Below are 22,968 nucleotides of genomic sequence, written 5' to 3' on the forward strand. Positions count from 1 at the left end.
TGACCAGGCCAGGGGGTGGGGCCTGCCGGCCTTTGAGCCATAAAGGGGAGGCTGAGCAGGGTTCTGGTGAGCTGGCTTCACCTGCCTGCACCTGCTCACCTGCTGGGCTCCCCCTGGGCGCTGGGGGTGGTGGTGGGAGGAGTTGGAATCCCCACTGTGCAGGTAAGGCCTGGCGGTAAGGGGCTGCTGTGGGGGGCAGGCTTGGCTTCCTGGGGAGCTCTTGGGTTCTGCGGCCGCCCCGTCCTGTCCTTTGATTCCTTCCTTTACTGGGCTCACAGCCCCTGGGTGATGACAGAGGGTCCCCTGGACACCTACAAGCTCTGCAGAGAAGCCGGCCCCTGGGAAAGACACAGGAGGCCTGGGGAGGAGGTGTCTGTAGAGACCAGCGTCGTGCTCCGGGGAAGGTGTCCCCCACCCCAGCCCCACTCTGTGTCCCTCTGAGGTCTTGGAGAAGTCCCTGCCTCCTCCTCTGGGCCTCAATTTCTCCATCTGTAAAATAAGCCTTCATGGCCGGGCGCGGTGGCTCACACCTGCAATCCCAGTACTGTGGGAGGCCGTGGTGGGCGGATCACAAGATCAAGAGATCGAGACCATCCTGGCCACATATTGAAACCCCATCTCTACTAAGAATACAAAAATTAGCCGGGCGTGGTGGCGGGCACCCGTAGTCCCAGCTACTCGGGAGGCTGAGGCAGGAGAATGGCGTGAACCCGGGAGGCGGAGGCTGCAGTGAGCTGAGATCGCGCCACTGCGCTCCAGCCTGGGCGACAGAGCGAGACTCTGTCTCAAATAAAATAAAATAGGCCTTCGGAGCCCTGAGTGGGAGGCCGGCCTCAGCCTGGGTGTGGGACGTCTCCACAATGCCCCCAGCTCATGGGGGATCCAGCCTCCGCCCTGTTGAGGCCTCAGTTTTCCCCAATGAGGTGGTGAGTGTGGTGGAGGGTATGAATGAGGGAACTCAGGTTCCAATTGCAGCCTAACCCCGGGCCATTCCTGGGGCGCGATTTTAAGTGTTCTGTGCCTCAGTTTCCCTATCTACAAGCCAGGGAGGAAAGGACATGAAGGGGTCGTGGGAGGCGGTGGTGGGGGGCGGCGGTGGGAGGCCACACACCCTGGGCTTTCACACACCCAGCAGCATTAGGTGACATGCTGTCCTTTGGGGTGGGTCGTTTATCCAGATCTGTCCTTAAACACCCCCATCCTGGCTGGGCGCGGTGGCTCACACCTGTAATCCCAGCACTTTGGGAGGCCAAGGCGGGCGGATCACCTGAGGCCAGGAGTTCGAGACCAGCCTGGCCAACATGGCAAAACCCCGTCTCCACTAAAAATACAAAATTGGCTGCACGTGGGGGCGGGTGCCTGTAATCTCCTGAGGCTGAGGCAGGAGAATCGCTTGAACAGGAGAGGTTGCAGTGAGCCGAGATCGGGCCACTGCACTCCAGCCTGGGTGACAAGAGCGAGAGTCCGTCTCAAAAAAAAAACAAAACAAACAAAGCGTCCCCATCCAGCAGCCCTGCTGGATTCAGAGCTGGGGCCTTTTTACTGGAAGAAGAGACTGAGGTTCAGAGCGGCTCCACAAGCAGCCAGCGGGTAGGTCAGGACAGAGCCCCAGACTGGGGAACTGAGTCCCCCGCCCCCTCAGCTGTGTTCGCTGCCCTCACAGACGGCGCTAGGCCCAGTGGCCTGACTTCCCCACAGATGCTGGGCTCCCCACAGTCCCAGCAAGGCCTCTGCGCCTTGATCAAGAATCCAGGAGGACCACAGGCGCCTTGAGAGCTCCGCGTCCCCATCTCTCAGGGGGGCCTGCGTCTTTTGATGGCCTCGTGCGGTTCTTTTTTTTTTTTTTGAGTTGGAGTCTTACTCTATTGCCCAGGCTGGAGTGCAGTGGCGTGATCTCGGCTCACTGCAACCTCCACTTCCTGGGTTCAAGCGATTCTCCTGCCTCAGCCTCCTGAGTAGCTGGGATTACAGGCGCCCGCCACCACACCCTGCTAATTTTTGTATTTTTAGTAGAGACGGGGTTTCACCGTGTTGGCCAGGCTGGTCTCGAACTCCTGACCTCGGGTGATCCGCCCGCCTCGGCCTCCCAGAGTGCTGGGATTACAGGCGTGAGTTACCGCACCCAGCCCCCTCGTACAGTTTTTTATTTTTATGTGGATGGGGTCTGGGGAATTCCCCCCAGCAGCCGTGAGGGAGCCTGGACGTGATGTTCCCCCATGTCCCAGAGGAGGAAACGGCCAAGAGAGGTCAGGTGGGATCAGAACCCAGACCACACCGAGAATCTGCCTCCAGAGTCTGCCGAGCCTGGTTTATGCAAGAAGGAGGCGGCCGTCTAGGGGAGTTGCCCCAAGGGGTGGGCTGGGCCGGAGGGCACGGATGGGATCGGGACTCAGCCCCTCCGAGCCTCCGGGAGACACGGGCCATTGTCGCCGCTGAGCTGCTGTGTGACCCTGGGCACCCGCTGACCCTCTCTGAGCGGTGCTGAGAGGCGGCGGGAGGGCCAGGCAGCCAAGGGAGGTTCGGCTGAGTTCTGGCTCCTCGGGGCCATGTGGAGGCCCTGGGGGCGGAAGGGCAGCGGGCAGCGGGCACGGTACCCGCCCTCACCCAGACTGGTATCGTCTTTCTCCCTCCTCCTTCTCTGGACTTTGTTTCCTGAGCCCAGGTGGGGCTGGGGGGAGGGGGCACACCTGCCTTCCCTGGGTGGTGCCTCTGTCCCCTGGCAACCCAGCGGGCAGGGCGGAGCTGGGAGGCCTCTGTGCCCATCCAGGCCCCAGAGCTGAGGCTGCAGGCTGCAGGCTGTGGAGCCAGGAGCCGGCGGGTGAGCCTGGGGGCGCCCTGGGCCAGGCCGGGCGGGGGTCCTGTGTGAGGTGCTTGGACCCACATTTGGCGTGGGGGCGTCGTGTGTCTGTGGGCGGGATCTGCCTGCCTGGGGGCACTTGGGGTCCAGAGAGGCCATCGCCCCTGGAGCCTCCCGGGGGTACCTTCCCTCTGCTCCCCCCGCCAGGTGCTCTGGGGCCTCAAGGGCACCCACTGGGAGAGCAGAGGCCTTTGTCCCTGAACTCTGCTGGGGCTTTTGAACCCCAAATCCCAGAACCCTCCGAGGGAGGGGCCGAGTTGGCACCCCCATGGTCAGAGGTCAAAGGGGCCCCTGTATGGTTCTGGGAATTCCAGAAGCTTCTGGAGAGATGCTTATCCGTCCTGCCGGGCCCCTGACTGGAAGGATCTGGGCAGTAAACACCCCCCGTGGGGCCGGGGGCTGGTTTGGGGACACGGAGGAGGGATGGCTGAGTGCAGGTGGAGGCAGCCTCAGGCTGGGGCTGGGGACTTGGCCTGGGTCCTTGAGTGGGGGCGAGGTTCTAGCCTGGAATCCCGGGCGGCCGGCAGGGACGCAGCCCAGCGTCTGCCGTGGAGCTCCGCCCAGGAGCCCAAGGAGCCGAGATGACTCAGAGATGACTGCAACCCTGAGGGATGGGAAAGAGGAACCGCCCCTCCCTGCTGCATGGCCTCCGTGCCTGAGTCCCGGCCCCGCAAGGGAACCTTTGCCCCTCGGATGGAGGCCAACTGGCTGATGAGGAGGGAGGTGCGGCACCAGGGTCCATAAACCCAGTTTCATTCTGGTATCAGCAGGGTGCGGGGTGGGGCTGGGAGGAGCAACTCGGGGGGCTTCCTGTAGGAGGAGGTGATTGGGAGCAAAGTCTGAACACTGGCTTCAGACACTTGCTGTGTCATCACTGTGTGACCTAGATGAGCAGATTCTCCTCTCTGGGTCTCAGCTCCCTCTCCCGAAAACCGGAGTCAAAAACGGTTCCAAGATGTTGCAGGAGGAGTCGCAGGACGCTGAGGTCCTTAACCACCGCGGGGCCTTGCAGGGGCCATCTTCCGTCCTGGGGCTTTTCCCCCGAATGGGCAGTGTCACTCCCCAAGGGCTTTCCCGCGGGGAATGCCGGCCACGAGAGCCACCGTGGAGCCAGGGTTTTTTTGGCCGACACGGTGAAACCCCATCTCTACTAAAAATACAAAAATTAGCGGGGCGTGCTGGCGGGCACCTGTAGTCCCAGCTACTCGGGAGGCTGAGGCAGGAGAATGGTGTGAACCCGGGAGGCGGAGGTTGCAGTGAACGGAGATCGCGCCACCGCACTCCAGCCCGGGCGACAGAGCAAGACTCTGTCTCAGAAAAAAGGAGGGGGGGTGGCACGGAGGCACAGGCAGCAGGGGAGTGGGCCCAGTGGCCTTGAACCCAAGAGCCGGACCCCAGGCCCCACCCGCTGGCTTCAGTGAATCACTGGGGAGGAATGAGCGGAGGATGCCGTGCCTTCATCCCCACCCCACCCCACCAGAAGACCCAGCACCTGCGCAAGGCTGGGCGGACAGCTCCCTTTCTCCTGGAGTTGACGTCTGATGTGGGTTATAAATCCCGCTGTGTAAACCTCTGTCCACTCACTCAGCAAACATTCCTGCACCCGCCCTGCCTGGGGAGTCCCAGGGTGCAGGGCATGGACCTGCCCCGCCCTTCAGGGCCAGAAGGCATGATGGGGCCGTTCTGCATTCCGCAGTGAGCCTGACCCCCGTGTCTGAGCAGCTGGGGTGAGTGGTGTTTGCTCAGCCGGTATTAGGCGCCTGCTGTATTCCAGGCTCTGGGCTGCAGGAAGGATGCTGACCTGTGACCACAGCAGGAGAGGGCGAGGCCTGGGCTGACGGTTTCGGGTGGGAGAAGGCGAGGCCTTCAGTGAGCCGAGCAGGCGGCGTCCATGGGGGAGGAGGCCTCAGGTCAGGGGAGCTGTCTGTGCGTCACGCTTTGGGAGGAAAGCCCAGTCCGTTTGTGTGGGATTTATTCACCAATGCTGCCTGGTTTTCAATGTTTCCCCTATTTTCGTTTCTGACATTTGATACGCGCGGGAGATTGCATGACATATTGCGTGTTGGTTAAAACACAGCTCCCCACAATCTCTCCACTTGATGCTGTTTGATGCCACTTTCCAGTTCAGAGAGGGGCTGAGTTTTTCGTTTTAGAACTACATCGAGGGGCCAGGCACGGTGGCTCACACCTGTAATCTCAGCAAACTTTGGGAGGCCGAGGTGGGAGGGCCACTTGAGCCCAGGAGTTCCAGACCAGCCTGGGCAACATAGTGAGACCCCCATCTTTACAAAAAACTAAAAAACGAGCCAGGCACAGTGGTGCATGCCTGTGGTCCCAGCTATGAGGGAGGTTGACACAGGAGGACTGCTTGAGCCCAGGGGGTCAAGGCTGCAGTGAGCGAAGATTATGCCACTGTACCCCAGCCTGGGCGACACAGCAAGCCCCTGTCTCTCTCTCTCTTTTTTTTTTTTTTGAGACGGAGTCTTGCTCTGTCGCCCAGGCTGGAGGGCAGTGGCCAGATCTTGGCTCACTGCAAGCTCCGCCTCCCGGGTTCATGCCATTCTCCTGCCTCAGCCTCCCGAGTAGCTGGGACTACAGGCGCCGCCACCTCGCCTGGCTAATTTTTTTTTGTCTTTTTAGTAGAGACGGGGTTTCACCGTGTTAGCCAGGATGGTCTCGATCTCCTGACCTCGTGATCCGCCCGTCTCGGCCTCCCAAAGTGCTGGGATTACAGGTGTGAGCCACCGCGCCCGGCCGCCCTGTCTCTTAAAAAAAAAATGCTGCTGGTTGGTATAAAGGCAACCGATCGCAATAATAGCCTTGGTGGGCCTGGGAGCAACAGTCCTGCTTTTGGGGGGTTTGTTTGTTTTACTTCTGAGACAGGGTCTTGCTCCGTCGCCCAGGCTGGAGGGCAGTGGTACAATCTCGGCTCACTGCAACCTCCGCCTCCCAGGTTCAAGTGATTCTCCCACCTCAGCCTACCAAGTAGCTGGGATTACCAGTGCCCGCCACCATGCCCAGCTAATTTTTGTATTTTTGGTAGAGACTAAAATTCACCAAGTTGGTCAGGCTAGTCTCAAACTCCTGACCTCAGGTGATCCACCCACCTCTGCCTCCCAAAGTGCTGGGTTTACAGGCGTGAGCTGCTGTGCCTGGCCAACAGTGCTTTTTTTAAGTCAGGAGAAGCTCAAGCTTTTGAGGTCCCTGTGTCCTCAGGTGAGCCTTCCTTTCCTCAACTACAAAAGATGATGCCTGCTGGATGTAGTGACTCACGCCTGTAGTCCCTGCACTTTGGGAGGCCGAGGCAGGCAGATCACCTGAGGTCAGGAGTTCAAGACCAACCTGGCCAATATGGTGAAACCCGTATCTACTAAAAATACAAAAATTAGCCAGGTGCAGTGGCGGGCGCCTGTAGTCCCAGCTACTCAGGAGGCTGAGGCAGGAGAATTGCTTGAACCTGGGAGGTGGAGGTTGCAGTGAGCCGAGATCACATCACTGCACTCCAGCCTGGTCAGCAGAGTGAGTGAGACTCCGTCTCAAAAAAAGACGATGCCTAAGATGGGTGCTCCGTACAAGGCCTGACATGAAGGAGGTGCTCAGATGATGGCTCTGAGGGAGGGGCAATCTGGGTTACTTCCTGGAGGAGGTGTCCGTGGGCTTCAGCAGAGGAAGCTGTGGAGAAGCTGAAACAGGTGGCCTGGAAGCAGAGAGAGCTGCAGGTGGAGGAGGAGGGCAAGGTTTGGGGTGGAGGAAGAGGGCCTGGTTTGGGGTACAAGAGGAGGGTCTGGTTTCGGGTGGAGGTGCCCATAGAATTTGGGGTTTTGTGCTAAGGCCAGAAGCACAGTGTGAGAACTGTGCCCTGCAGATGCCAGGAGCCACAGAAGCATGCGAGCAGTGTGTGACCTTCGGGAAGGCTCCTGGAACAGAGCCCCGCAGCAACCTGGACCCTTGGGAAAGGGCCGAGAGCCCGAGGGCACTGGGTCAGGGTGTCACCCGCAGGCTCCACGGCCCCACCTGGGCCCAGCAGGACAAGGTCCACGGCGTTCCTTTGCCCATCCTGGCTTTATGGCGATAATACCCAGGCGGGGGTGGTGTCTCAGATGGGACAAGGTGTCCAGCTGGGCAGGGCAGGGTGGAGAACCAGGATGTGGGAGTCGGGAAACTGGAGTTGCTGTCAGTCCTTCTCCTCTCTGGCCCTCAGTTTCTCCATTTGACATCCCTCAGCAAGGGACCATCTATCATTGTCAGACAGAAAAATCCCACACCAGGAGTCTCAGAGTGAGCTCAGGGTGGAAAGGGTCTGTGGACAGGAGACGCAGATAAACATGGCACAGCCCAGGGAGGCTTCAGAGATTAAGGCTGAGGCCAGGCGCGGTGGCTCACGCCTGTCATCCCAGCACTTTGGGAGGCCGAGATGGGCAGATCACCTGAGGTCAGGAGTTCGAGACCAGCCTGGCCAACATGGTGAAACCCCGTGTCTACTAAAAATACAAAAAATTAGCCAGGCGTGGAGGTGGGCGCCTGTAATCCCAGCTACTCAGGAGGCTGAGGCACGAGAATTGCTTGAACCTGGGAAGCAGAGGTTGCAGTGAGCCAACATTGTGCCACTGCATCCAGCCTGTGCAACAGAGGGAGACCCTGTCTTTAAAAATAATAAATAAATAAATAAAATAAAATAAAATAAATAAATAAATAAATAAATAAAAATCAGGCCAGGCACTGTAGTTCACACCTGTAATCCCAGCACTTTGGGAGGCCAAGAAGGGTGGATCACCTGAGGTCAGCAGTTCAAGACCAGCCTGGTCAACATGGTAAGATCTCATCTCTACTCAAAATACAAAAATTAGCTAGGCGTGGTAGCAGGCACCTGTAATCCCAGCTCCTTGGGAGGCTGAGGTAGGAGAATCGGTTGAACTGGGAGGCAAAGGTTGCAGTGAGTTGAAATCGTGCCACTGCACTCCAGCCTGGGTGACAGAGCGAGACATCACCTCAAAAATAAATAAATAAAAATAAAAATCAGTCCGGCACAGTGGCTCATGCCTGTAATCTCAGCATTTTGGGAGGCTGAGGTGGGCGGATCACCTGAGGTCGGGAGTTTGAGACCAGCCTGACCAACATGGAGAAACGCTGTCTCTACTAAAAATACAAAATTATCAGGGTGTGGTGGCGCATGCCTGTAATCCCAGCTACTTGGGAGGCTGAGGCAGGAGCATTGCTTGAACCCAGGAGGTGGAGGTTGCAGTGAGCCGAGATCGCGCCACTGCACTCCAGCCTGGGCAACAAGAGCGAAACTCAGTCTCAAAAAATAAAAAACGGCCGGGTGTGGTGGCTCACGTCTGTAATCCCAGCACTTTGGGAGGCAGAGGCAGGCGGATCACCTGAGGTCAGGTGTTCGAGACCAGCCTGGCCAGCATGACCAAACCCCATCTCTACTAAAAATCCAAAAAAAAAAAATTAGCCAAGCGTGGTGGCGGACGCCTGTAATCCCTGCTACTCAGGAGGCTGAGGTATGAGACTCACTTGAACCCGGGAGGTGGAGGTTGCAGTAAGCCCAGATCACGCCACTGCACTCCAGCCTGGCAACAAGAGCAAAACTCGGTCTCTAAATAAAATAATAAATAAAAATTGTAAAAGTCTGGGTGCGGTGGCTCATGCCTGTAATCCCAACACTTTAGGAGGCTGAGGCAGGCGGATCACAAGGTCAGGAGTTCAAGACCAGCCTGGTCAATGAAACCCCATCTCTACTAAAAATACAAAAATTAGCCAGGTGTGGTGGCAGGTGCCTTCAGTCCCAGCTACTAGGGAGGCTGAGGCAGGAGAATCACTTGAACCCAGAAGGTGGAGGTTGCAGTGAGCCGGGATGGCACCACTGCACTCCAGCTGGGTGACAGGGGGAGACTCCTTCTCAAAAAAAAAAAAAAAAACTCAAGGCTGAGCTGGACTCCACATGGCAGGGTTGTGTGTCTGGGAGATAAGGTGGGCAGGGCACCCTGATTTTATTGGGCTGCAAATGTTAGATACATATAATGCGAGTTGTTGGGGTAGTAACAGGGCGTTCAGAGATTCAGGTACAGTCGGAATCAGGGAGCTTAAAAGTTTTCAGGATGCTTTGTTGGTGTTGGGCTTGCTCCCAAGCAAGCTGCACCCGTTGGGGGGACTTCTGCCCCCAGCAATTCACGGTCTCATCCCATCAGCCTAACAAGACCAGCGGCAAGACGATCCCATCTTCCGCATTAAGTGTAAAGTCCCAGGGTCTCATGTCATTGGCTAGACTGGGTCACGTGCTCATCTCTGAACCAATTACAGAGGCCAGAGGGTGAAATGTGCTCACTGGCTGGAGCAGGTGACTTACCCATCTTGGAACCAATCACAGAGGCCAGAGGGTGGGCTGCTCTGATTGGTCAGGAGGAGTCATTTATCCATCTTTGAACCAATCACAGAGGCCAGAAGGTGGGATGCTCCGATTGGCCAGGCTGGGTTACTTCCCCATCCCTGAGCCAATCACAGAGGTTAGAGAATGGGCGGGTGCGACTGGCTGGACTGTGTCACCCACCCCTGAACCAATCACAAAGGCCATTTGATGGACACTTTGCCCTTTGGGGGACTGGAAACTGTTCCTCTCCCCAGGTGCTCTGACTTGATGGCCATCATTTCCTTCTCCTCCCTCAGTGAGCCCAGAGGTCTCCAGCCCACGGGAGGAAGGTAGAGGCCAAGACCCTGGAGAAGATGGACCGCGTGACCAGATACCCCATCCTGGGCATCCCGCAGACACACCGTGCCACCGGCCTGGTGCTGGATGGAGACACCAGCTACACATACCATCTGGTGTGCACGGGCCCCGAGGCCAGCGGCTGGGGCCAGGATGAGCCGCAGACATGGTCCACTGACCACAAGGCCCAGCAGGGCGTGGGGAGGCGGGGGGTGTCCTACAGCGTGCATGCCTACCCTGGCCAGCCGTCCCCACGGGGACTCCACTCGGAGGACGGGGAGGATGAGGGTTCGAAGGTTCACCGCCTGGGCGCCAGGGATGCCCACCAGGGACGCTCAACACGGACCCTCCACCCGGAGGACGAGGAGGACGAGGAGATGAAGATGTACCACCTGGATGCTGGGGACACTGTCCCCAGGAGGCCACGCGACCTGGAGCGGGAGCGCTGGGCCGTCATCCAGGGCCAGGCAGTCAGGAAGAGTGGCACCGTGGCCACGCTCCAGGGCGCCCCTGACCACAGAGACCCCAGGACCCCCGGCCCACCTCGGTCCACGCCCCTGGAGGAGAACGCAGTTGACAGGGAGCAGATTGACTTCCTGGCAGCGAGACAGCAGTTCCTGAGTCTGGAGCAGGCGAACAAGGAGGTCCCTCATAGCTCCCCGGCCAGGGGGGCCCCCGCAGGCACATCCCCAGGGGTCAGCCAGGCCCCCAAGGCCTTCGACAAGCCCCACCTGGCCAACGGGCATGTAGTCCCCATCAAGCCCCAGGTGAAGGGGGTGGTCAGGGAAGAGAACAAGGTGCGTGCCGTGCCCACCTGGGCCAGTGTCCAAGTTGTGGATGACCCTGGCTCCCTGGCCCCAGTGGAGTCCCCGGAGACCCCCAAGGAGACGCCCATCGAGCGGGAGATCCGACTGGCTCAGGAGCGTGAGGCAGACCTTCGAGAGCAGAGGGGGCTTGGGCGGGGGACCGACCACCAGGAGCTGGTGGAAATCCCAGCCAGGCCACTGCTGACCAAGTTTAGCCTGATCACAACCCCACGGCGGGAGAGAGGGCGTCCGTCCCTCTACGTGCAGCGGGACATGGTACAGGAGACACAGCGCGAGGAGGACCACCGGCGGGAGGGCCTGCAGGTGGGCCGGGCGTCCACACCCGACTGGGTCTCGGAGGATCCCCAGCCCGGACTCCGGAGAGCCCTCAGCTCGGACTCCATCCTCGGTCCGGCCCCAGATGCCCGTGCGGCTGACCCAGCTCCAGAAGTAAGGAAGGTAAACCGTATCCCACCTGATGCCTACCAGCCGTACCTGAGCCCCGGGAACCCCCAGCTAGAATTCTCGGCCTTCGGAGCATTCGGCAAGCCCAGCAGCTTCTCCACGGTGGAGGCCAAGGCTACAGCTTCACCAAAGGCCACCATGTCCCCCAGGCACCTCTCAGAGTCCTCCGGAAAACCCCTGAGCACAAAGCAGGAGCCATCGAAGCCTCCTCGGGGATCCCTGCAAGCCAACAGGGGTGTCGTGAGGTGGGAATACTTCCGCCTGCGTCCTCTGCGGTTCAGGGCCCCAGACGAGCCCCAGCAGGCCCAAGTTCCCCGTGGCTGGGGCCGGGAGGTGGCCGGGGCCCCGGCCTTGAGGCTGCAGAAGTCCCAGTCATCTGACCTGCTGGAAAGGGAGAGGGAGAGTGTCCTGCGCCGGGAGCGAGAGGTGGCAGAGGAGCGGAGGAATGCTCTCTTCCCAGAGGTCTTCTCCCCAACGCCAGATGAGAACTGTGACCAGGACTCCAGGAGTTCCTCCCAGGCATCTGGTGAGAAGGGGCTCCAGGGACTGGCTGCTTGGATCAGGGCGGCAGAGGCTGGAGCAGGGGAGGGTGGGGAGGTGGAGTTTGAGGCTGTCAGGAAGGGCTGGGGTTGGGGAGACAACGCCTCCTAACTGTTCATCCCCTGGGTCTGCTGGTTTGTCTATCTGTCTATTAAAAATGTAGATTTTGGGCCGGGCGCAGTGGCTCAAGCCTGTAATCCCAGCACTTTGGGAGGCCGAGATGGGCGGATCATGAGGTCAGGAGATTGAGACCATCTGGCCAACATGGTGAAACCCCGTCTCTACTAAAAAATACAAAAACCGGCCGGGCGCGGTGTCTCAAGCCTGTAATCCCAGCACTTTGGGAGGCCGAGGTGGGCGGATCACAAGGTCAGGAGATCGAGACCACAGTGAAACCCCGTCTCTACTAAAAAAAAATACAAAAATTAGCCGGGCGCGGTGGCAGGCGCCTGTAGTCCCAGCTACTCAGGAGGCTGAGGCAGGAGAATGGCGGGAACCTGGGAGGCGGAGCTTGCAGTGAGCCGAGATCGCGCCACTGCACTCCAGCCTGGGCAACAGCGTGAGACTCCGTCTCAAAAAAAAAAAAAAAAAAAAACCTAGCCAGGCAAGCTGGCGGGCGCCTGTAGTCCCAGCTACTCGGGAGGCTGAGGCAGGAGAATGGCGTGAACCCAGGAGGCGGAGCTTGCAGTGAGCTGAGATCCCGCCACTGCACTCCAGCCTGGGCGACAGAGCGAGACTCCATCTCAAAAAAAAAAAAATGTAGATTTTGGAGAGAAGTGTCAACTTTACCTTAGGGCTTTTGCTTTATGGATTTGGATGCCTTGTTGTTAGGTGCATAAATGTTCATGTATGTTTTGTGGTTTGCTTTGTTTTGTTTTCGGATGGAGTCTCACTCTGTTGCCCAGGTTGGAGTGCAATGGTGTGATCTCAGCTCACTGCAACCTCCGCCTCCCGGGTTCAAGTGATTCTCCTGCCTCAACCTCCCTAGTAGCTGGGATTACAGGCATGCGCCACCACGCCCGGCTAGTTTTTGTATTTTTAGTAGAGACGGGGTTTCATCATGTTGGCCAGCCTGGTCTCGAACTCCTGACCTCAGACGATCCACCCTGCCTTGGCCTCCCAAAGTGCTGGGATTACAAGCGTGAGCCACCACACCTGGCCTGTTCATATATGTTTATCCTCTTGGACAATGGCACCTTTTTGTCAATATGAAATATTTCTTGTGTTACTTTTTTTTTTTTTTTTTTTTTTGAGACGGAGTCTCGCTCTGCCGCCCAGGCTGGAGTGCAGTGGCTGGATCTCAGCTCACTGCAAGCTCCGCCTCCCGGGTTCACGCCATTCTCCTGCCTCAGCCTCCCGAGTACCTGGGACTACAGGTGCCCGCCATCTCGCCCGGCTAGTTTTTTGTATTTTTTAGTAGAGACGGGGTTTCACCGTGTTAGCCAGGATGGTCTCGATCTCCTGACCTCATGATCCGCCCGTCTCGGCCTCCCAAAGTGCTGGGATTACAGGCTTGAGCCACCGCGCCCGGCCCCTTGTGTTACTTTTAATATTTTTCACCTTGCATATCAGCACATCTGTGCATCCAACTTCTCCTACTGGCTACTTCGGTCAATCTGTCAGTTTCCCAGCTAGTCATCTGCTCTGTCTGTCCATATACCTGTCTCTGGCTAGAGACTCTGTCTCCCGAGCAGAAGTCTGACAAATGTTCTCGTGTTCTGCCCTCCCTGCCCCCCACAGGCATCACAGGCAGTTACTCCGTGTCCGAGTCTCCCTTCTTCAGCCCCATCCACCTGCACTCAAGCCTGGCGTGGACAGTGGAAGATTCAGTGGACGGTGCTTCTCCTGGGCAGAGAAAAAAGGAGCAGTGGGTGAGTCTGGAACCCGTCTCTGCAGAGGCCAGGCTGAGATCAGACGGCCCCTATTAGGGCCACAGGAGGTTCGAGCAGGACTCAAGCCTGACCCGGGTTCAAGCACTGTCTCCCTTACTGCCCCGACCCCTGGCCGTGCCTCAGTCGCCTGCAGATGTCAGGTAAAAGATGATAAACCGGGTGCCCTCCTATCTCTGGGCTTTTGCTTGGAGAGGCCATATAAGCTGGGGTCTTTGTCCCCATCAGGAGGTCATCTCCAGGATCAAAGACCGAAGGACCAACTCTGCTTGCAGGAGGAGGACACTGGCAATTTGTCATCACCAGCATTAGTTTCATTTTTTTTAAAAATTTTGAGATGGAGTCTCGCTCTGTCGCCCAGGCTGGAGTGCAGTGGCATGATCTCGGCTCACTGCAGCCTCCGCCTCCCAGGTTGAAGTGATTCTCCTGCCTCAGCCTCCCGAGTAGCTGGGATTACAGGCGTCCGCCACCACACCTGGCTAATTTTTTTTGTATTTTTAGTAGAGATGTGGTTTCACCATGTTAGCCAGGCTGGTCTCGAACTCCTGACCTCAAGTGGCCTGCCCACTTGGGCCTCCCAAGGTGCTGGGATTACAGGCGTGAGCCGCTGCACCTGGCCACAGATATTTAGTTCTAAGAAAGAGAGAGAGGGGCCGGGCACAGTGGCTCACGCCTGTAATCCCAGCACCTTGGGAGGCTGAGGCGGGTGGATCACGAGGTCAGGAGATCGAGACCATCCTGGCTAACACGGTGAAACCCCATCTCTACTAAAAATACAAAAAACTAGTCAGGCGAGGTGGTGGGCGCCTGTAGTCCCAGCTACTTGGGAGGCTGAGGCAGGAGAATGGCGTAAACCCGGGAGGCGGAGCTTGCAGTGAGCTGAGATCCGGCCACTGCACTCCAGTCTGGGTGACAGAGCAAGACTCCGTCTCCAAAAAAAGAAAAAAGAAAAGAAAAGAAAAGAAAAGAAAAGAAAAAACGAGGAAGAGAAGGCAGGAGGGAGGGAGGGAAGGAGGGAGGGAAGGAGGGAAGGAACAAAGCAAGGAAGGAAGGGACGGAGGGAGGGAGAGGGAGAGAAGGAGGGGTGTGCCTGTCGTACGCTGGCTCGGGGCTTCCAGTGAACCCCAGTGTTAGTGCCCTGGTGGTCTCACATTCCCAGGGTTAGGCAGCTCATGAACCCAGGCTTGACTCCAGGACCTATAGGTCACAGAGCTTTGCCTTAGGGGTTTTGCTTTATGAATTTCGATGCCTTATTGTGAGATCCGAAATTGTTCGTATATGTTTATCCTCTTGGATGAGAGCTCCTTCTGTCGATATGAAATATTCCTTGGCCGGGCGCGGTGGCTCACGCCTGTAATCCAGCACTTTGGGAGGCCGAGGCGGGTGGATCACGAGGTCAGGAGATCGAGACCATCCTGGCTGACACGGCGAAACCCCGTCTCTACTAAAAATACAAAAAATTAGCCGGGCGAGGTGGCGGCACCTGTAGTCCCAGCTACTCGGGAGGCTGAGGCAGGAAAATGGCGTGAACCTGGGAGGTGGAGCTTGCGGTGCGCCGAGATGGTGCCACTGCACTCCAGCCTGGGTGACAGTGAGACTCTGTCTCGAAAAAAAAAGAAAATATTCCTCACGTCACTTTTAATGACATGAGGAATATTTAATGCTGTGAGGAATATTATGGTTTTTTTTTTTTTTTTTTTGAGATGGAGTCTCACTCTGTCACCCAGGCTGGAGTGCAGTGGTGTGATCTCGGCTCACTGCAAGCTCTACATCCCGGGTTCAAGCGATTCTCCCGCCTCAGTCCCCCATGTAGCTGGGATTACAGGCGCCGCCACCACACCCGGCTAAAGGGAGGCTACTAGGGAGGCTCCACCCGGGAGGTGGAAGCTGCAGTGAGACGAGATGGTGCCACTGCACTCCAGGCTGGGTGACAGAGCAAGACTCAGACCCAAAATAAATAAATAAATAAATAAAATCATGAATGTTGGACAGAGGCTGCACTGAGGGGAACAGCAAGGGGGATGGCTGTGAGTCTGGGTGACCGTGGGACACGTGTTGAGAACACTGAGGGCAGGGGATGCCTTCCATTCTTCCGCACATGGTGACGGACAGGGCTATGCGGGAGCTCTGGGTGTACTCTGCCCGGGGCAGGGCAGAAAGGCCGGGGCTGACTTGTGTTCCTTTCATGCAGTACGCTGGCATCGACCCCTCGGACGGTATTAACTCAGAGGTGAGTATGCTCCTGGGCACGAAGACTCAAGTCTTTCCCCCCACATCTGTGACCTTGCACGCAGAGGTCAATGGAAGCCCCTTCCTCCAGGTGTGGGGATCGTATTGGGTGTCATCTCAATTGGTAGTGTCTGCTTGAGGTGGATTTTGCTGTGATCTGCTTGTGATGTCTGCCGTGGGCATGGATTAGGAGAAGAGGGTTTACACACCACCTCTCCACCACGTGGTGAAGGTTTGTGAGGTTAGACTCCAAACAAAAGCAATTTTTTTGGGGGGTGGAGGGACGGAGTCTTGCTGTGTCATCGAGGCTGGACTGCAGTGGCGTGACCTCGGCTCACTGCGACCTCTGCCTCTCAGGTTCGAGCAATTCTCCTGCCTCAGCCTCCCAAGTAGCTGGGACTATAGGCACCTGCCACCAGAGACGGGGTTTCACCATGTTGGCCAGGATGGTCTTGAACTCCTGACCTCAGGTGATTCTCCCACCTCCACCTCCCAGAGTGCTGGGATTACAGGAGTGAGCCACTGCGCCCGGCCAAAGGCACTTTCTTTGCGGGAGAGATGCATCTGAGACTGTTCAAGCCGAGCCCCCAGTCGGTTTATGGCACATGTGTGTGGCCCTCCTTTTTCTTTTCCTTTACATTTTTAAATTTTTATTTATTTATTTATTTATTTTTATTTTTTTTTTTTTTTGAGACGGAGTCTTGCTCTGTCGCCCGGGCTGGAGTGCAGTGGCCGAATCTCAGCTCACTGCAAGCTCCGCCTCCCAGGTTTACGCCATTCTCCTGCCTCAGCCTCCCGAGTAGCTGGGACTACAGGCGCCCCACCTCGCCCAGCTAGTTTTTTGTATTTTTTAGTAGAGATGGGGTTTCACCGTGTTAGCCAGGATGGTCTCGATCTCCTGACCTCGTGATCTGCCCGTCTCAGCCTCCCAAAGTGCTGGGATTACAGGCTTGAGCCACCGCGCCCGGCCAAATTTTTATTTATTTATTTACTTACTTACTTATTTTGAGACAGGCTGTCACTCTATCACCCAGGCTGGAGTGCTATGATGTGATCCCAACTCATTACAGCTTTGATCTCCTGGGCTCAAGCAATCCTCCCACCTCAGCCTCCCAAGTAGGGTCATAGGAATGTGCCACCACACCCAGATAGTTTATTTTTAATTTTTTTGTACAGACAAAGTCTCACTAGGTTGCCCAGGCTGGTCTCGAATTCCTGCATTCAAGGGATCCTCCCACCTCAGCCCACCAAATTTCTGGGATTATAGGCATGAGCCACCATACCCGACCCCTTTTTGAGCTGAATCCAAAATGCCAAATTTACTGGCCAGGCGCAGTGGCTCACACCTGTAATCCCAGCACTTTGGGAGGCCGAGGCGGGCGGATCACGAGGGCGGGAGATTGAGACCATCCTGGCTAACATGGTGAAACCCCGTCTCTACTAAAAATACAAAAAATTAGCCGGGCGAGGTGGCGGTGCCTGTAGTCCCAGCTACTTGGGAGGCTGAGGTGGGAGAATGGTGTGAACCTGGGAGGTGGAGCTTGCAGTGAGCTGAGATCGCACCACTGTACTCCAGCCTGGGTGATAGAGTGAGACTCCGTCTCAAAAACAAAAAAATGGGCCGGGCGCGGTGGCTCACGCCTGTAATCCCAGCACTTTGGGAGGCCGAGACGGGCGGATCACAGGTCAGGAGATCGCGACCATCCTGGCTAACACGGTGAAACCCCGTCTCTACTAAAAAAAATACAAAAAAAACTAGCTGGGCGATGTGGCGGGCGCCTGTAGTCCCAGCTACTCAGGAGGCTGAGGCAGGAGAATGACATAAACCCGGGAGGCGGAGCTTGCAGTGAGCTGAGATCCGGCCACTGCACCCCAGCCTGGGCGACAGAGCGAGACTCCGTCTCAAAAAAAAAAAAAAAAAAGTCAAATACAGACACTTTTCCTGCGCTGGAGGTCAGCATGAGTTAGCATATTCTTTGGTCATATTACTAGGAGCAGAGGGTCTGAAACAGAGGAGGGGATCCTACTTTATCCCTGTTCTAAGCCTCTCTAATGAATTGGCAGTTGGAGGAGATGTCTTGGGGGTGTGGCTAGGACCTGGGTCGGGGGAATTCATGCCTCTTTTTTGCAGGTCCTGGAAGCCATACGGGTGACCCGTCACAAGAACGCCATGGCAGAGCGCTGGGAATCCCGCATCTACGCCAGTGAGGAGGATGACTGAGCCTCGGGATGGGGCGCCCACCCCCTGCCCTGCCCTGACCCTTGTGGGAACTGCCAAGACCATCGCCAAGCCCCCACCCTAGGAAATGGGTCCTAGATCCAGGATCCAAGAACCACAGCTCATCTGCCAACAATCCCGCCACGGGCGCATTTGGGACTGGAGGGTTTTTCGTTTCTGTGTCTATCTTCCTTTAGAAATGTTTCTGCCTTTGGAGTCTAATGCTTTTGGGGATGAAATGGTACCCCTGCCGATTCTTTCTGCTTCCAAGACTTTGCCAAATGCTCTGGGTCTAAGAAAGAAGGAGACCCACTCCTCCATTTTCAGGCGTAATTTGTGTCTGCTGGTCTGAGGGCGGAGGGACCGGTCAAAGAGGGAGGCACAGATGCAGCACCTTGAGCAGCCGTGGGTCTGAGGGAGGAGACCTGCCCCTTTCCAACCCTGGGAAGCCATCCAGTCTGAGGGAGGAGGCCAAACTTCCAGTGCTGGGGGCCCCTGTGCAGCCCTCAAACCCTTCACCTTGGTGTACCCAGCCACACCTGGTGGGCACAGAGCTCTGACATCGATGGGATCCCATGAGGATGGTCCCCGTCACCTGGGAGAAAAAAAGGCCCAATTTAGGGGCTGGAGGGGGGTCTTCGTCCCACACCCCCAAAATGCCGTGAAATAAACCTGGAATGAGCTGCCTGCCTCGGCCCCTGCCTGGTGTGGACAAAGCCCCCTGGGCCTTGCCTGTCTGTTTCACTCTCTTGGCGACATTAGGTTCCACCCGGCTAGGCCGTGAGCCTGTGAGGTTGTCAGGTTCCCATGGGGGTTCGTAGCGTCCGCATGCAGTAGGTGCTTAGCTGATGCTTGTTCGGTGACTGACAGTTGATCATGGACAGGCACCGTTAGCAACAGCGGGCCCAGGGCCCAAACTCCCCAGCCCAGCTCCTCCAGCCCAGTCTCACCAGGTCCCTAGCAGTACCCAGGGTGCTTATTTTTTTTTTTTTTTGAGACGGAGTCTCGCTCTGTCGCCCAGGCTGGAGCACAGTGGCCGGATCTCAGCTCACTGCAAGCTCCGCCTCCCGGGTTCACGCCATTCTCCTGCCTCAGCCTCCTGTGTAGCTGGGACTACAGGCGCCCGCCACCTCGCCCGGCTAGTTTTTTTTGTATTTTTTTAGTAGAGACGGGGTTTCACCGTGTTCGCCAGGATGGTCTCGATCTCCTGACCTCGTGATCCGCCCGTCTCGGCCTCCCAAAGTGCTGGGATTACAGGCTTGAGCCACCGCGCCCGGCCTCCAGGGTGCTTATTAAGCATTTGCTGAATCCCTCACCGCTCTGGTCTCAGAGGAGGCTGGAGGGTCATTAATTTGGCTCTGCATGTATACCAGGCTCACATCTAGGGAAGCCAGATCCTACTGGTCAGAGGCGTGGGCGCTGGACCCGAGTCCTGGCTCTGCTGCCTGCTGTGTGGCCTTAGGTGGGGGGGTCCTCTCACTGGCCCATGCCTCAGTTTCCCTCTGACACACAGGGTAAGGAAAGGACCAGGCTCCTGGGCAGTAGGAGGAGGAATTTATGTAAAGCTCTCAGCCCATGGGGACCATTGACATCGGATTTGGTGCCTGATGGCAGGGGGGTGTCCTCAGGCACACCCCAAAGCAGGCCTCGGCCCCCAGGCTCCCCCAACCCTGCTGGGAGCAGCGGGTGTTAATTACACCCAGGCCAGCGGCCCCTCCTTGGCTGCTCAGTGCCCGCCGCACTGCCTCAGGGAAAACCGCGCGGTGACTATTTTAAGAATCCATCTTTAAGGCGGCCCACGCCGGGCCCAGGCAGGCAGATGTGGAACCGAAATAGCTGGGCACTGGGGGCTGTGGGGGCCCTGGGGAGGCTGGGGAAGGGGGCAGAGGGGCTACGTCTGGGCAGAGCAGAGACAGGGAGGAGGGACAGCCCCTGTCTTCAGGGAGACCCCAGTCTGACGGAGGAGGCCTCTGCCCTCAGGGAGACCCCAGTCTGACGGAGGAGGCAAGTTATGTGTCCATAGAGGGAGCCTCGGTGCCCACAGTGGTGACTTCTTTCATGTCAGGGCAATTCTATTTCAGCCCCCAAAACTGAATGTGGGGCCTGCAGAAAGGGCGGCCCTCACGCACAGCTTTGGGTGAGTCCCATCAGTTTCTCCATCGTCTGGCAGCCCATCCTCCCCCGATGCCCCATGATATGTCCCTCTGTCCCTGTGCTCTGAGGATGTGTGAGCCTCTGTACACTGGTCACTGTAACAAATCACCCACTTAATGACTTAAAACAGCAGACAGGGCCGGGCGCGGTGGCTCACGCCTGTAAACCCAACACTTTGGGAGGCCGAGGAGGGCGAATCACCTGAGCTCTACTAAAACTACAAAAAATTAGCTGGGTGTGGTGGCTCACGCCTGTAATCCCAGCTACTTGGGAGGCTGAGGCAGGAAAATCACTTGAACTGGGGAGGCGGAGGTTGCAGTGAGCCAAGATCGCGCCACTGCACTCCAGCCTGGGCGACAAGAACGAAACTCCGTCTCAAAAACAAAACAAAAGGCCAGGTCCGGTGGCTCACACCTGAATCCCAGCATTCTGGGAGACCGAGTCGGGTGGATCCTCTGAGGTCAGGAGTTCAAGATCAGCCTGGCCAACATGGCCAAACCCCATCTCTACTAAAAATACAAAAATTAGCTGGGCGTGATGGTGCACCCCTGTAATCCCAGCTACTCGGGAGGCTGAAGCAAGAGAATTGCTCCAACCCGGGAGGCGGAGGTTGCAGTGAGCCGAGATGGTGCCCCTGTACTCCAGTCTGTGTGACAGAGTGAGACTCTGTCCTGAAAAAAAAAAAAAAGCAACCTCTTTCCGTCTCTCTCAGGCTCACCTTCCTGCCTCCTCTCGTGAGGATGCTGTGAGGACACTGGGCCTCCAGGTCACCCAGGATGCTCTCCTGTCTCAGGGTCACTCAGTCCCAGCTGCAGGTGCTTCTGCAGTGAGAGGCAACATGGCCACAGGTCCCAGGGATTAGGACAAGGATGTCTTTGGGGCCGTTGTTCTGCCCACCACAGAAGATCTCGACATCCCCCTTCTCCGTGACCCTTCGGTCACCTCTGCTCAGGTCCGCCCAGGACTGTTGCACAGGTTGTGCCCTGCACAAGCCCCCTGCCGAGACCAAAGGGCAAGGCTCTGCGTGCTGCCAGGGTCCCCGTCTCCAATATCCCTGGCCCTGGCTGTGGCCTGTTGCCAGACACCGCGTCACCAAGGTCTGCATTATTTGCATATAATCCCAGTTGGACACCTCAACTCACCCTGCCCATCGTCCTGCGGCGAGATGGTCCCACAGCGGCCCCAGCTGTCAGGGGCTCGGCAGGATCCCTCGCTGTCCCCGGGTTCTGGGTTGGAGAAGAACCGCCTGCTTCGTTGCAGGAAGTGACATCCACCCCCAGCTCTGGATCAGAGGCCAGGATCTACCCTCCAGACCCAACGCCAGGTCCCCAGCCCTTTCTGTCTCCTCTCTCTCTGTCTGTGTCTGGTGTTCTGGCCTCTCTCTCCATGTCTGTCTCCCTGTCTCTGTCCCTAATAAAAATACAAAAATTAGCCGGGCATGGTGACGGGCACCTGTAATCCCAGCTACTCCGGAGGCTGAGGCAGGAGAATCGCTTGAACCTGAGAGGCGGAGGTTGCAGTGAGCCGAGATTGCACCACTGCACTCCAGCCTGGGCGACAGAGCAAGACTGTGTCTGAAAAAAAAACAGATTTAGTTTAATTCCTGTAATGAGTCAGCCCCTTGGAAAATCAGACAGAATTCTGCCTGCTGAGCAGACACATTCCAGAAGGTATTCTGTGAGAGGTCAGATGAATTCCTAGTGAAATTCCCAGGGGCGGGAGAGCGTGTCTGGAAGGCCCGGGACATCACAGCAATCACAGCAGGCCTGTGGGGCGGGTATAACTGTCTGCTGGCGCTCACTGCTAGCAGGAGGGAGTTCATACTCTTTCCTGGTTTCCTCCCGGCTCAGTGTATCATGATATGCTGGGAAAGGGAGCGGAATTCTCTTTTCTGTTTGTTTGTTTTTTGAGACAGAGTCTCACGCTGTCGCCCAGGCTGGAGTGCAGTGGCGCAATCTCTGCTCACTGCAACCTCCGCCTCCTGGGTTCGTGCCATTCTCCTGCCTCAACCTCCGGAGTAGCTGGGATTACAGGCACCCGCCACCACGTCCGGCTAATTTTTTTGTATTTTTGGTAGAGACGGGGTTTCCCCATGTTGAGCAGGATGGTCTGGAACTCCAGACCTCAGATGATCCACCCGCCTCAGGTTCCCAAAGTGCTGGGGTTACAGGCGTGAGTCACCGCACCTGGCCTCAACTCCATTTTAATTAACCCTGCAGGGGCCGGGCATGGTAGCTCAAACCTGTAATCCCGGCATTTTGGGAGGCTGAGGCAGGAGGTGGATCACCTGAGGTCAGGAGTTCGAGACCAGCCTGACCAACATGGTGAAACCCTGTCTCTAGTAAATACAAAAAATTAGCCGACGCTGTGGCGGGCGCCTGTAATCCCAGATACTCAGGAGGCGGAGGCAGGAGAATCGCTTGAACCCGGGAGGCGGAGGCTATAATGAGCTGAGATCACACCACTGCACTCCAGGCTGGGCAACAAGAGCCAGACTCCACCTCAAAAAATAAGAATAAATAAATAAATAAGTAATAAAAATACAAAAAATTAGCCAGGCTTGGTAGCGCGTGCCTAGTCCCAGCTACTGAGGAGGCTGAGAATCGCTTGAACCCGGGAGACAGAGGTTGCAGCGAGCTGAGATTGCGCCACTACACTCCAGCCTGGGCAACAGAGCAAGACTTGGTCTCACAAAAAAAAAAAAAAAAAGAAAGAAAGAAAGAAAGAAAGAAAGAAAGAAAGAAAGAAAGAAAGAAAGATTTAGGAGAGGACACAAGCAAATGCAACTCAGACTGACTTTGGCAAAATCAGGCTTTATGGCTTCCCATAACTGAAACATCAATGAAGGGCCAGCTTCAGGCTCAGCTGGTTCCAGGCGCCACACAGCATCCCCAGGTTCCTTCAGTGTTGGGAGCTCAGGCTCCAAGCCCAGGACGGAGTCCCAGCTCTGCCACTTGGCCCTGAGGGACCCTGGACAAGGCCTACCCCTCTCCCAGCGTCCGCGTCCTTATCTGTAAGTGAAGTCGTCACACTGACATCCCTGCCCTGGGGGACGTCATGAGGGTCACCGGACACCTGGCAAAAATCAGTGAGGAATAAGC

The 22,968-nt window shown here is 57.0% G+C and overlaps 1 protein-coding gene across 8 annotated transcripts; it reads left to right on the top strand.

Annotated features, from left to right (window-relative positions):
• Positions 1 to 29: 29 nt before the first annotated feature.
• On the top strand, positions 30 to 18,400 carry MISP (mitotic spindle positioning). 8 transcript variants are annotated; one of them, XM_015122297.3, is made up of 5 exons: positions 30 to 162; positions 9,527 to 11,363; positions 13,118 to 13,248; positions 15,458 to 15,496; positions 17,627 to 18,400. In XM_015122297.3, exons 2-5 carry the CDS (start codon positions 9,584 to 9,586, stop codon positions 17,714 to 17,716), a joined length of 2,040 nt encoding a protein of 679 aa, XP_014977783.1. In that variant the 5' UTR covers positions 30 to 162; positions 9,527 to 9,583; the 3' UTR covers positions 17,717 to 18,400. The 8 variants fall into 8 exon arrangements, with proteins under 8 accessions (XP_014977783.1, XP_077834871.1, XP_077834870.1 ...); XM_077978744.1 differs by having other exon boundaries at positions 55 to 162; positions 9,485 to 11,363; XM_015122298.3 differs by lacking the exon at positions 30 to 162 and adding an exon at positions 2,577 to 2,818.
• Positions 18,401 to 22,968: the final 4,568 nt, after the last annotated feature.

This window comes from Macaca mulatta, chromosome 19 (assembly GCF_049350105.2).
Source record: "Macaca mulatta isolate MMU2019108-1 chromosome 19, T2T-MMU8v2.0, whole genome shotgun sequence".
In the NCBI taxonomy this organism is placed as follows: domain Eukaryota; kingdom Metazoa; phylum Chordata; class Mammalia; order Primates; family Cercopithecidae; genus Macaca; species Macaca mulatta.